The 14,718-nt window shown below is 43.1% G+C and overlaps 3 protein-coding genes across 3 annotated transcripts; 2 read left to right on the top strand and 1 right to left on the bottom strand.

The window, feature by feature from the left end:
- Positions 1-429: 429 nt before the first annotated feature.
- On the top strand, positions 430-5,094 carry C922_01045 (hypothetical protein; the record flags this gene model as incomplete). The annotated part of the gene is made up of 1 exon (XM_008816653.1): positions 430-5,094. The coding sequence occupies one exon, from the start codon at positions 430-432 to the stop codon at positions 5,092-5,094; it is 4,665 nt and encodes a 1,554-aa protein (XP_008814875.1).
- Positions 5,095-6,849: 1,755 nt separating this feature from the next.
- On the top strand, positions 6,850-8,935 carry C922_01044 (hypothetical protein; the record flags this gene model as incomplete). The annotated part of the gene is made up of 2 exons (XM_008816652.1): positions 6,850-7,893; positions 8,093-8,935. 2 exons carry the CDS (start codon positions 6,850-6,852, stop codon positions 8,933-8,935), a joined length of 1,887 nt encoding a protein of 628 aa, XP_008814874.1.
- A 1,492-nt stretch (positions 8,936-10,427) lies between these two features.
- Positions 10,428-12,461, bottom strand: C922_01043 (protein phosphatase 5; the record flags this gene model as incomplete). Its single annotated transcript, XM_008816651.1, has 1 exon — positions 10,428-12,461. One exon carries the CDS (start codon positions 12,459-12,461, stop codon positions 10,428-10,430), a length of 2,034 nt encoding a protein of 677 aa, XP_008814873.1.
- Positions 12,462-14,718: the final 2,257 nt, after the last annotated feature.

The raw sequence follows: 14,718 nt of genomic DNA, 5'->3' as shown, positions 1-14,718 counted from the left end.
ATCCAGAGGGAGAAAGCACAGCAAAATAGCTAATCGAAATAACTACCGAAACAACGTCGTCTTTAATATCATTTCAAGGTTGTTGCGCAGCGAATAATTTTTTTTTTTTTTTCACTGAAAAGAGCTAGGTATACCATTTTAAGGGGCATTAGCGGTTAGGCCAAATAAAACGTTTGTTTGCTACTTTGACTGTGTATCCTTCCTTCGCTGTAGGCTTCATATTTTGACAGCTTTTTCCCCTACCTGGTCACCCAACACGTAAACACGCGTATACTTGATAGCAGGGTGAGGAATATACACCAGGATTCATGCACAAGTGTGTTAACGTAAACACATGTGTGAAGGTGAACACACGTAGATATCCGTCCTGCTGTCTCTCCTTCCTATCCCGTTATTTTAAAAATTTTCACATCTAGTGTGATGCTGGAAATGGAGGGTCTCAACGGTGCAGAGATCAACTCCATTGCATCACCATTTACGGAAAACAAAAAGAGACTGTATTACAGTGGAGGTGGTAGTAACAATATGAACAATTTGAGGGGGAATGCAAGAGGTGGCGCGAGGGGAAGTGTGAGGGGAACCGCGAGAGGCAGCGCCAGGGGAAGTGTGCGGGGCAGCGTCAGAGGTAATACTAGAGGAAACGCAAGAGGAAACGGGAGGAACAGTCAGATTACTATGTACAACGAAATGGACGAAGGGAATAGCGACTACGATCGGGGAATAACTATGCACAGCCTCGATCCATTTAGTAGTCCCACTTACCAATCACACACCAGTAGGGCGGCAAATGCGGCTACTAACATTTCAAATGATGCAGGCGGCGCTGGTAATTATATGATGGGTTCTCTAAAGAATCTCGTCTACAGTAATAGTAACGGCAGTGGAGGTAGTCCGGGCAGCAACGGTCTCCCCACTGACAAGTCAAGTAACTTCTCCCAATATAACGACGCCTTTCTCGACAACACGGAGGCTAGCCACATGAAGGGCAAAAATTTTTCCAAACGAGTAGGAAAAAACTTAACCCTGAATGGTATAAACCTTGGAAAAGGGAACATCAACACTGGGGCGAGCGGGGGAGGTTGCTACAATCACTTTGGCGCTAATAAGAACGCAAAGGGGTTTAGAAATCGCTTCACTCATTATAGCAAAAGTTCCATGAAGCATGGCATGGCTAAGCAAAATCTTGGCTTGGACGATAGGGGCAATCTTGCCACGGTTGGCGAAGACAAACAAGAAGGAGAGAGGGACATGGACAATAACGACGGCGAGCAGCAAGGGTTCTCCCTCTACTTCCGCAAGAACCAGCTCTCCCAGGTTACGCCGCACAATCAGCAAAATGTGCAAATCCAGTATGGCCCACGGAGTGAGCTTTATCACCCTAATGATGATGGGGAAAGTGCAGAGAGGAGGAGCATGGTTGCTCCAAATGAAGGCCTCTATAGCGACACGTACGGAGGCACACATGGGGACACCCTGGGAGAGGGGTTATATGACGATATCCACAGGAGAAGTAATCAAGGGGTGGTAAATAAAGCGCATTCCAGAAATCTATACGAAAATAGGAAATTAAAAAACAACAAATTGTATGGAAACGTAGGAATCGATGGTGAGGATAATGACATGGTGAATCATCTGGGGGGTAATAGAGATCTCGACCTTGTGGATCCCCTCAGGGCGAGTAGCAACCTACCTTTGAGTACACCCAACGATGCGGAAGTGAAAAATGTGAATAATCAAAATATCGCGACAGACAAGGTACACCCAAGTAGCAATATACACATGACCAGAAACAACAAGAATAATCCCACCATGAACTATACTAATGTCGGGAAAAAGAGAAAAAATGTGAAATTTGATGGTAACACGTTTCAAAAGCATAAGCCAAAAAAAAATTATTATAAGTCCTTTAACGATTCTTTAGAGAGGTATAGCAATAACTCGCTAAGGATTGTCAACACGGGTGTGAAGAAGGGAACCAATTCGTCCCTTTATGGCAATCCGGAGGCTGAAAAGGAGCTCCTGGATATGAACTTGGGTGTGAACGCACCTGGCGGTCAGGTGCAGGCCCATTCGAATGACAGCGCTGTAGTGGAGGTAGCAAACATAAGCAGCAGTGCACTAGATAGCGGCCCACCGACTGCGGCACTAAACGCACCATCTAACGCACTCGCGGGCGCTGCCGCCCGGGGAATCAAGACGGCCAGCCGAAACAACCACGTCAGTAACTTCCACCCCAGCATGAAGAAAAAACCGTTTAACAATATGACCTTCTCTCTTAACAAGTATCTCACCTCGTATGTGAACTTTGACCGGATTAAAAGCAAAAAAATGAACAATGGGAAGGTGACAAACAAAGGAAGCGACACCGGTACAGTATCGGTAGGCGGTAGGAATGATGCGGATGTGTGTGATAGCACGTTGGTGAACCCGGGACAGAACTTCGATGATCGAGATGGCGCAAATCCGACTGGAGATGAATCCTTCTCCAGTTACAGACCTCGGTCCAGCGAATTCACCCAGGTGGGAAACCCCATTGGGGGGAATCTCTCCGAATTGAATAACTTGGCCAAGAACCTCAACTTGGAACTATTAAAAAATTTGAGAGACAGCCTTCAAAATGAAATGAGCCTGAGCCGAGGCAATAAGGATGGCTCCAAGGTGAGGAGAAGCGGTCCCAGTTACATCGAATGCCTCAGCGAGGTGTCCGAAATTAGTGATGACGAGGAGGGAGACCAAAGCGATAAGGAGAAGGATAGCAGTGCCGAGTTGGGAAGAAATAAAAATGCTTTCCCCCAGTGGAGTGACAATATGACTGAAATGGAAGCGGCAGTAGGGATGGGTGGGGATAAGGGGTCCTCTGTTTCCCCCGCTGCTAACGGGGGGGTGGCACTTGCGTATGGCTCAAACCAGAGCCTTTATGGCAAGTCGGACCCAATGCAGAGTCTGTACAGTCTGTACAACAATGGCAGAGGAACGGATGCAAATTCCAGTGTGTATGGTGCCATCACTGCGGGCGCAGCCGCGAAAGGGGAAGGCAACACCTTCGCGCACACTGCAGAGATAGGCAGTAATGATGATGCATATGAAAGGGATATGACCTGTACATACGGAATTGAGACCGGCCAGTCCCATTTTAATGCAAACACGGATGCTGGTAATTCCAACTCGTATGATGCAAATAGGAAGAACCCCGAGGCGCAGATGGGGGTGGTGTACCGAGAGTATCTTGGCTCCGGTGGGGCTACTACTACCCCCTTTGGTGAGTCCAATGCAAATCCGATTGTGAAGGAAGAAATTAGTCCTAACCAATCAGGTGGAAAACATTTCCAAGGTGGAATCGAATCAAGCGAGAATTATGATCACCCCTATGGGGATAACCATTTTGTCCCCGAAACGGAGAGTAGAGCAGGGAAAAAAGAGGCCCCGTTTGGAAGCACAAATAACATGGACATGAACGAATTGGGGGAAGAAAACGAAGAAGAGGAAGACGAAACGGAACCGTTCTCCCAAATGAGAAACGAAGATTTGTTTATTAATTCATATATGCCATACCCTCCAGAAAAATACAGTAGTTTATACGACCTGCACGAAATAAAGATTTTATCCCCACATATATTGAAGACCAAATTTCACAAACAAGGAAAAAGCAGTTATCATTCCTCTCTAAAGGATGGAAAGCTAATACTCCTACTTGACCTCGATAACACGTTACTACAGGCCACGTCGTTTGCAAAATATAACATGGAATTGCCTCTGGAAAATTTTGTTGATGAAAATGGAGAACCCGAGTTGTATAAATTCTTCCTACCCCATTATAACTTTTTTTATTACTTAAAATTTAGACCCTATGTACGTCAGTTTCTGCAGATTCTGTCGCTGTACTATGAATTGTCCATTTATACTAATGCGACTAGAGAGTATGCCGATGTAGTTATCGCCATTCTGGACCCGGATAGAACCTTGTTTGCTGACCGAATCGTTGCCAGATGCAATTCTGCTGATAGGGAAGAAAATAAGAACTTTTCCAAAATTTACCCTAATGTAGACTGCAAATATGTTATCGCTTTTGATGATCGAAAAGACGTCTGGACAGACATTCCTCACTCCCATATTTTAAAAGCAGAACATTATAATTTCTTCGAACTAAGTAAATATGATATAATTTCTCATTTTAAAGAACCCACCACATGTAAGAAAAGATTCGTTGATATGGACATGCATCTGCATTTCATGACAAAAGTTCTCCTCAAGTTACACAAACAGTTTTTCGAAAGACCACTAGAGGTAGATGTTGGAAGGCTCATTGACGATATTATGTTAAGTACGTTAAGCAATGTTGGTGTCTATTTTACAGGGTTTAGAAAAAACTCCAAAAATTCGCAGCATGTCCTTTCATCAGATTGTGAAGATAGGCAGAAAGAAATAGCCTTAGAGTTGGGGGCCAAAATTTACACAAACTATGACATGCCTGGAGTTACACACATAATTGCTGCGAAAAATTGCACCGATAATTTAATCAAATCGAAGAAAGCCGATTATAATCATATACAGAAGGTTCACACTTTATGGCTTTACCATTGTAGGGGCACTTTGCAGAGTGGAAACTCTATCTACTTTGATGCCGATGCCTTGTGCAAAATTTACAATAATAAGCCGCCCCTGCACCCTAAGAAGGATCACTGGTTCTTTGGAAATAAGGACGAAATGAGGAAGCAAGATGATACCAGTGAATGCATCAAAACAGAGAATCTTAAATCCAGAATTTTTCTCGGTACAGGTGAATACACGAACGATGCAGTTATATGCTCGCCACACGAACAGATCAACATCAAGTGGATTGAGAAGGAAGTCAAGTTAAGGCAAATTTATGACACCCCCGGTGCTGCTCCTTCTTCCCTTGTTGGTGCGGCAGGGGACGGACAGCAGCGCGACAAAGGTGCAATGTGCGAGAGGACCCCCCACAGTGACATGAGCCCCCTTGGTGAACACGTCGACGAGGATGACAATTTTGCCTATGAGAATAGCAACGTGGAGGAGGAAGAGGGGGAGGAAGCGCGGGAGGAAGCCGAGGGCACGGACAGCGGCACCGCCTAGATCTGCATGGTCAGTAGGGATAAAGCGCCCATTTCTGCCGTTCTGTTTTTCACCACGTAGGTTTTCTTTTCCCTTATTTTTGCTACCATTTTGTATACCCTTTTTTTTTGTATCACCTTTTCTCGATGCACTTCCAAATGAATAGATTTTTTGTGACATTTTTTTTTTGGTTGCCTTACGCGGTGTGCATCACACTTTTGCGCCGCTTCCATTTTGACATTCGACATTTCCTCTTTGCTCCTTTTTTTCCACGTTTTCGACTGCTGGTGCGCATGAAAATGGTGCCTCCTCACAGTGGCGGCCGCTGTTTCAAAACACTTTTAAGCTACGCACATTTGTTCTTTTGATTATAAGAAAAAAATCAACTTCTACAAATGTGCCAAGGGGTAAATGCACTCATGTGTATGCAGAGTAGCGCGTTTTGCGAACTGTTGCAAAATTTTAATCACACCGTTATGGAGTACACGTGACTTGGGCAGAATAAGCCTCGTGCCAAGGGGATAAAATCCCCCCCTTCAATGAGTTTGCGCTGGAAAATGGAGGGGATGCTCCTTTATCCAAAGGGATGCCTTGCCATAACCGTCGAACTGCTTTTTCCCCCCGTCTGTGGGCAACACGCATATGTGCTTCTGCTGCTGAAGAGGCGAAGGGAGAAGCCAGAAAAGAGACAAAAATATACATATATATATATATGCGTTTCCTCCTACACAACGTCATCACAGCGTAGGCTAGTGGATACTCCCATAAATATCTCCACATTACACTTTGTTTAGCTAAGCTTCTAACCGTGGCTCCCCTTCATAAATGCCGCGAGCCCCCCCCTCATAACGATGCTTCTTCCCAAAGAGAGAAAAAAAAAAGATCACACGCTGATGAACTATACATCCACACACACACATGCAGAGAGTAAAGTAGCAGTTCCGTAAATCCAAAATGGCTATCCTTAATGAAAAACCCCGATTCGTAACTCACCAATAGTCTTTTTTTAAGAAGAAAAAAGTGGGAGGATGCCCTGGAAAAACGAAAAGCTATGTGTAATACCCCACATGAAAGGCATAACTCTTTCAACCAAGCTGTGTAATTTTGCCTAATATAAAAAAAAAAAAAAAAAGGGATACCCATAGACACAATGGGAAGGTCGAAGAGGCCCCAATTTACCTCTTCCCCGAGTAGAGAAAACCCCTTTTTTTAAAATGGAAAACTTTCCATAAAAGGGAGGCGGGTTCACATTGTCACTTCGCGTTGCGCAGGACACAGACAATTCGACCGACCTGTACTCACACACACGGGCGGGAACAAGTGGGAAACCAATTTTACAAACATTTTAAAATTATTCTGTGGGAAGAATAATTTCCGTTTATGAAAATTGCCACTCGATTGGGGGTAGGTGGGGCATGCCAAGGTTTACCTCCCACAAGGAGAAGACGTTAGGGCTGCCCCCCAGTGGAAAGGAGGGGGGGAACAAAATATGGTACCCTCTTCAAAGCAAACGAGCAAACAAATAAACCAATAAACAGATTCTATTGTGACCCCGAATTCGTGAAAAATAGGAGTACTCACCAGCCAGTGTTAATCACTTCAGGTGAAAGATATCTACCCAAGAACATCGCAAATAGAATCAAAAGGACGAACATATACAGAAGAAGAAGTAAAAGCATACACACCCGAGTGACAAAAGGGGAGTGGTGCGCATCTTCTTTCACACCCCATTTGATGATAAGGCCAACGGAGATAATACATCAGAAAAGTCACAAAATGAGCGGACGAGACAAAAAATACATCACCGTGTACTACTGCAGAAGAAATGGCGAAACGGATCAAGGAAAAGGCAGAAATAAAATGCAACAAATAAACAAGGGATACGTGACTATAGAAGTAACTAGGATGAACCAGAGGATACATCCCTATAGGAAGGGAAAAACCCAGCCTATTCTGCCAAAGGGCAGTTCGCAAAGCAGCCAACGGAGGGGCCCTTCCAGTAGCAGGGATAGCGGCATCGACCGAGTTAGGAAGCGCGGGAGGGAGTTCCTGGCGAGCTCCATAAAATCCTTTTTGAATGAAAATGCAAAGTGTAGCTGGACGAAAATATTACTCGACTTGGTGCATGACGCAAAAAACAGAATCAACGAAAAGATTAACGCTTTCCTTAAAGTGTGCGTTTTAAGTGAAGATTATTTCCCCAATGAGCTGCAGATAAATGACGACACGATAACGATGATGATGGGTGGGGGCCCAATTGGATCCGTCAGTTACTTCAACGCAGAACGTGCAAAAATTCTCCTCGAGTCTGCATCTGTGTATGATAAAAAATGCAACACTAAGGGGGGGATTACAACCCAGGGGAGGCTCTCTCGTTCGAGATGTCTTCCAATAAATGGAGACTGCTTCGGACAAGCCAATGCTTACGGAGTTCATAACAGCGCGGGGGTAAGGGACAACTACTATGCTCACAACATGACCAACTTTAATAGCTTCAACAAATCACTTTTTAACCGCAACTTATGGGGTCAGTCGAGCTTCTTTCCCATCCGCAACTTGGGCAATGATTCGTATTTACCCCAAAATTGGGGAACCCCCTACTTGCACACACACGCTGCTGCTTTACACTATGCTCCTTCGAAAAAACAGACTGTAAAAAACTTGTACATTTCTGTGGTTAACAAAAAAACCAATGTGAAGGAGGTGAGGAAGATTAGCCTGATGGAAATTTGCAGCTCCCCCTACTTGTTCCTGTGCCAAGGGTTTCTCTCAGACTTGGAGAGCTACTTGGCTCTGAATCACTGCCTTTTGTATCTTAAGGTAAGGGGCCAAGAGGACGTTTCTTCCATAGAACCGCCCCCTATCCACACGCCGCGATCTTTCGCGGTTCGTTACGCTAGTGCTTACATTCCACAGTACCATTTTAACGCTTCGTTAGCACCATGATTACACCTCGCCAGCACCCCCTCCTGCAACCGCACAACTTTGCCACCGTATGGACACCCCTTTCCCCTTTCAGAAAAACGAAGCAGAGCTGTCGCAGATCCACGCGAACTTCTCCTCCGTCATAGACGTCGATGAAGTCAACTTCCTTGAAGAAGGTTTATCAAAATCCATCCTCAGACACGCCATTAGAAGACTCACCACTTTGTTTAAAATCCCAACTGATGACATAAAAACGGTCGAGTTCTGTCTGTACCTAAAAGGCAGCCAACAGATGGAGACCCTAAATTTTACCGGACAGAGTATTTACAGATATCTCATTTTTATATTTCTGAGCAGCAAAAAGGGTAACTTTGTGGAGTTCCCCCAGAGTGGGATAAAACTTATGACCATCATTGGAAACTGCTTGATATATGAATGTTCCGCGGTGGAGAGTGATTCCAGGGTGGGGGGTCATTCGAAGCCAAAAAACAATGGCTTCAAATTCGACCTCTCAGAAGAGAAACTCTTTTTCCTAAAAGTTAACCTCAAGGAGAACGTAGATTTGCACCAAGTGTTAGTAAGAAAAACGGGTCCTGCCTCAACAATTGGTAAGTCGCTTCCCAGGGCCGCCACATTTCCAGAATTGTCCTGCGCAGGCTCCCCTAACGCTACTTATTCTTATAATTATTCCCCTCCCTATGGCCATGCTACCCCCAACCGTGTGAACCTCACTAGCGTCGGCTTTAACCCGGTGATCAATCCATCTTCGTCTGTTCAGCACAACGTGGACATTATTAACAAGGAGATAATGCAGCTAAACATGAACAGTATGCGCAACTTATACTTAAAGACGAAGACTGCTGAAGATTATGCAGCTCCCTTTGTCGTCCCCGTTTCGCAGCACCAAATGGAGAATAACTCCCCCCAAAGGTGCTAACCAAAATGCTGTTGCACGTGAAAACTAAGTTACCCATTAAGCTGCACAGTTGGTAAAGGTACACAATATTTTAAAAATTAAATCCGCTAACGGATTGTGTACTTATCAAAGGGGCTATAGTCCCCTCATATATGTCTGAAGATAAAAAAAAAAAAAAAAAGCTGTTCCACCGAAAGGATCTTTGCTTTTTCGCACACTTGTTATTTCAATGTAGTATGATTTATTTATTCATTCTCTTTTTTTTTTTTTTTTTTTCTTAATTCGTATAAATCACTTTTCACCAAACTGAAGCGTCGTAAATGCATGTCAACACACCGTTTCGATGGTACCCAGTAGAGGGATTGCCACGTGTAAAGCTCCCATCACAAAGAACGTGCATTTAAAGATAAAAAAATAAGACGCCATCAAAGCAGCAACATGGCATATGCTTCTCAGCCTGTTTATGTTGGCCAACTTTTCATTTTCACCATTTTGCCATTTCAAGGTGTTGAATTTTTTTGTCTATTTATGCGACCGGTGTGAATAGCATGGAGCTATTAAAATGGGGGGTTATCTTTCTGGCCCTCCCAGAATACCCTCATTAGGGCGGAAGAGGAACCGTAGGTGTACCACTCAAACGTAATGATTTTTCTTTCCAAAGGAACAGCCTTTTTTTTTTTCTTTTTTTTTGTAACCCCTTTATAAAAAACTACTTTGTTATAAGAATGACCCGCCATGAGATGTTTACAAAATTTAAACACAGCAGTTAAAGGAAGGGAACAGAAAAGGGGGGAATATTTTATTCCTTGTTTGACCTCCTTTTTTTTCCCCCCCTTTTGAATCTTAACTATTCAGGGCATTCATTGCTGGATAGAATGGCTCCTCATTTCTGTTTAACATTTATAGCTTTTTTTTTTTTTTACCTCACTTGTTAGGGTTTTTCGGGAAACGTGCGTATACGTGCAGAATGGCTACGTGGGAAAATGCACACTTGCGAGAGCACAGGTGTGTCTACACATGTCAGCAAATGCGTATGCGTTAATACGCACGCCCGCGAACACACATATATGTATATGGGCCAGTGCACATTTGCCCATAAAATGGTGCCCCCATGGGAAATGCCTCCTCTGCACACAGCTGGGGTAAGGCCTCTACCCATGGAGACGCAAATCTGACCGCACATCGCCGCGCGGGCCTCTCGAACATTTTAGACATTTTTGGGGTTTAGCCCCCTTTTTAACCTTTTCACGTGAAGACTCTTCACGGAAGAAGAAAAATATACATAAAAATTGGTTTAAAACAATTTTAATTTTCAAACATTGTTTGGGGGTGGGTGGGTAAAAAACAGCGCAGTTGGGTTGAAAAAAAACTCGTTGAGCTTCGCTCTGATGGTTCATTTTTCTTTGGTACTTTTTCTTACCCATTCGTACTCTGTTCGCCGTTTTTTCCACATCTTTTTGGACCTTTTCTTGTTTTTTCGCCCCTTCCCCCGCACCTTTTCTACGCGTGACCGCTAAATATTCTGGTATAAATTATGCGCGTACTTGAGTGACGGCACGTTGGGGTGCTTTACCTCCGTGAAGGTGATGCACTTGGGCTTGACGGATCGCCCCTTGAACTTGAGAAACGCGCCCTTGTTCTTCATAATGTCGCAGTAGTTAGGGGCACTAAAAACGGTGTAGAGCATGCCGTTCTGCTCAAGCGAATAGCCCTCATCCCTCACTTCGTGCGACCTAATTATGAGACTTAGGTTGTTCCTTTTAAGGAAGCTCTCAGTAATGTCCGTGCCAAAGGAAAATCCAATTCCCCTCTTGGAGGGCTTAAATCCTTTTTCTTCATTTGGGTCTGACCATAACAAATCGGTCATGATGCCTTCATCCATGGGCTCCGTATTTCTGTCAATCCTTTCAATGTCCTCCAACGTGGTGTCAGTTTTGCTTGGGATTCCCCCGTGGCAAATAAAAATAGTATCATTGAGTACATAAGCAAGAGGTAAAAATTTAAACGAATCGGAAAAAAGCACGTGCATCTTCTCATCATATTTTTCTTGTAACTCTCCTAAAAATCCATACAGCTTGTTCATATTATCCGTTTCGTGATTTCCTCTAGTCAAATGTACATTATTAGGGAAGGCCAGTTTGGCAAGAAATAAAAATATAATAACTTCAACAGAGAAGCTTCCTCTATCAACAAAGTCGCCATTAAACAGGTAAGAATTCGTTTCCGATGGGTACCCATTTATTTTCATAATGTTGATGAGGTCGTAAAATTGACCATGAATATCTCCACATATCGTTAGCGTCTCATCTTCTTCTAAATTTAGACGAACTAACGTCGGTAGTTCCTTGAGCAATTTGATAATGTCCAAGACGATGGCACAGACGCATTTCTTATTTAACTTCTGACCGGGCACACTTATGTAGTCTACAACTTGTTGTAAAAAATCGATACTTAAATTGTTTCTGTCATAAATGGGGGCTTTGACATTTTCAATTTTGAGAGAATCCAATACCAGCGTTTCGTAGTAGGGCATTTTTTGCTCTAACTCAATGGCCTTCTGGAACTGTTGCTCAAATAGTAATTTTTTACACTGCCTTAATTTTATTTCCGAATTTTTATCCTTAGTCAGTTTTAACACCTTCTGAAAGCAGTCAGATGCGCTTTTCAAATCTGACAGCATTAAAAAGGAGCACCCCTTTCTGTAGTAGGCCTTTGCATAGAAGGGATTAATTTTTATAGCTTCATCAATGTCTTCTATGGACGAGCCGTAATTTTCTAACTTCATGTGACAGAAGGATCTATTCGTGTAGTATATATGCAAGTCTGTTTCTTTCACGCTAATAAATTCACTCTTTTTGGTGATACTACTGTTCAGGTAAAATTCTTGTAACAATTTCACTTCCTCCTCTTCTAAGTGGACTTCATGAGGCAAAGCATCCAGGCTTATCCTGTTTAGTAGATCCAAACAAAATGGGTTATCAACCTCGTAGAATTTTTTTATCAAATCGATCGCTCCTGTGTAGTGCTTCTGAGATGCCAGGTAGTTATTCTCTTTGAAGTATTTGTTGCCCAGGTTTTTCAAGGCGTCACATAGTTTAAGCAGCTCCACGCTGATGTTTTTTTTGGCCTCCCTGCAAGGGGTCTCCTCCATTTGGGAGCCATACGCATTAGGATCCCCCTCTTTGGATATCTCCTCTTTGGATTCCCCCTCTTCGGGTTGCTCCCCTTTAGGATGAGAATCTCTCGGTTCCTTCACAGTAGGATCCTTCCCATTAGCCGCTTCGCTAGCCCCCTTTTCCGCATGGCCCCCTTCCTCGGGCGGGTCTTCCCCGTGCAAGTCCGATTCGTCATTTGTTTCTGGGTCCCTCTCCTTCGAGTCTGTGTCCTCGTGCGACCCTGCTCCGTTAGAAACATTATCATCGGTACTCATTTGGGATCCGCAGGGATTCCCCCCACTCACATTCGCGCCTTTCCCATGATGCTTGCGACCCTGGATTTTCTCCTCCTGGCTTCGGCTCTCGCTGTATATGCTTTCCCTGTTTATCATCTTTTCTTCGTTACTCCCTAGTCAACTATAGAGATTTTGTTTTCATTAAAATTTGACATACAGCCTAATTTTACGATTCCGTTTTTTTCCCTGAGCGAGGTATATAATATCGTTTCTTTCTTCCCTGCACGCAGGTTGGCTTCTAAACAATTTTTATAATCACTTAAAATGGATACTTCTATTTTGACGCTGCTGTTAGATTTTTCTGATAGAAATGTCATTTGTTTTTTTTTTTTTTTTTTTTATTTCTTCTCCTCTCCTTTTCGGTGCCCCTCTTCGTTTTCTACTGCTCCTCCTGTAAATCTTTCCTTTTTTTCACGCCTAAAAAATTATAACGACGCCTAGATGCTTAAATCTTCTAAAACTACAAAATAAAGCTGAGTGCCTCTCTTCCCTACCTTTTGTCTTTCACATAGATTCAAATGTTAAATTAAACGAATTCCCATTTTTTTTTTTTTTTCCTACTTTGGTATTACTCCTTGGTGAAAATATTCTACACAGTTTGTTTAGGCGAGAACGGCATAAGACCACGCGGATGGCAGGCACCGGGTAGAAGCGCACTGGGGGGGCTACTACTACACGTACATGCGAAAACGACCCGGGTCCATTTGCCTATTTAATGCACATATGGCTCTACCACTGGTATGTAAAAAAAAAAATGGCGTATACCTAACGTCATAAATAAGAGTATTCCTACCAGGGGTGTACATATCATAGAGGTGATTAAACACGGGGAGAAGGAAACTTAGGTGGATTTCACTTTTGTCTTGATTTCTACCTGCGTAGTGCAAGCTTATTTGCCATGTGTTACATGAGCAGTGTACATTTTTAACGTACTTGTTGGGATGGCACAATTTTGTCCTCGTATATATGCGTTGTATATATGCGTGTAAATGTACCTGTACATGTACTTGTCCCTAGGGGAAAAAACTGCTGGAATGTTGGGACAAGTCAACTCAGCCGGGAGAATCGCCTTTTTACGAAAAAAAAACGATAAAATGGTTATTTCGTCGCTTTACCCTAGTGTGACACTATTGTGAACTCTTTCACCATTTTATTTTGTTCTTTTGTTATTTTTTTTTTCTTTTCCTTTTTCTTTTTTTTTTCTTTTTTCATGGCATGTAACTGGTTATATTGAAAAAAGGTAGAGGAAAAAAAAAATTTTTTTAATTTTAGCAGAGCTCAAGAAAATAAGCGAACAAAAAGAAGAAAATACATTCCCAAAAGTTCCCAGAAAATAGCCAAAACGGGCAACAAACGCGTAACTACTTTTTAAAGCACGTTAGGGAATTTTCCACGAAAAAGTGAAAATAAGAAATGGGGACGAGGGGACCAACGTGCGCATTTGTGTAAAAAGGCACAAAGAAAGAGTAGTATACAACTCCAATCTTTTTAGGGACAAATTGGCAAACGACAATATAGCAAACACTTATGTTCTGCCATGCGGGTGTACCTTTCCTCCACAGCAACGGGTGTGTCACATATGCGTCCCTCCCCGTAGGATTTTATGTGTGCGCATGGAAAAGGACCTTGCTGAGAAATAACTACCCACGCGGTTTTGTCCCCCAGGCTGCCCTCTGTGCGCGCATGAGTGTGTGTAGGTATTTATCCTTCAGTGTTTATCGGCGTGTTAGTTTTTCTGTGTGTACGTTATGCGTCAGTGTTTTCCTTACGTATGTGTGTCAGTGCGTGCTCATCTCCTTACATGTTTCTATGCTCATGTGCACATTTGCGTCGCACTGCTCGAATGATTACGTATGACAGGGGGAAAAACTTACTACGCATGTGCTGTGGTCCAACGGAGTAACCCTTTATTTTTTTTTTCTTTTTCTCACTACGACATACAGGGGAAAATTCCACACTTTGTTGCGCAAAAAAAATGTTAATACCTTCATCGCAAATGATGTACAAAGGAACTAACCAACTAAGCGCAATCAAGTTATCAGAAATAATTCCACAAAGCAGTTGTTATTTGTCCTTACACCGTAATGGTATTAAAAAAAAAAAAAAAAGTGTATACATCCGTAAGTGTAATTTATATAAAGAGGAACTGCCGGGGAAACTGCCTACCGACATGAATACGCATTGTTGGGCTGGCGTGCAAAATTTTATCCACCCATGTGAACATATTACAACGCGCGGGAAATTATAAAAAGGGCGCAGTTGTTGTGAACTAGTCGGGAAAAGCTTCATCGCAGCATAATTGCACTTGACCTTATGTGCAAAGCTGCGTACTCATAAAATGGCCGATCCATTT

This window comes from Plasmodium inui, assembly GCF_000524495.1.
Source record: "Plasmodium inui San Antonio 1 unplaced genomic scaffold supercont1.3, whole genome shotgun sequence".
In the NCBI taxonomy this organism is placed as follows: Eukaryota; Apicomplexa; class Aconoidasida; order Haemosporida; family Plasmodiidae; genus Plasmodium; species Plasmodium inui.
This window is presented reverse-complemented; position numbering and strand designations above follow the sequence as displayed.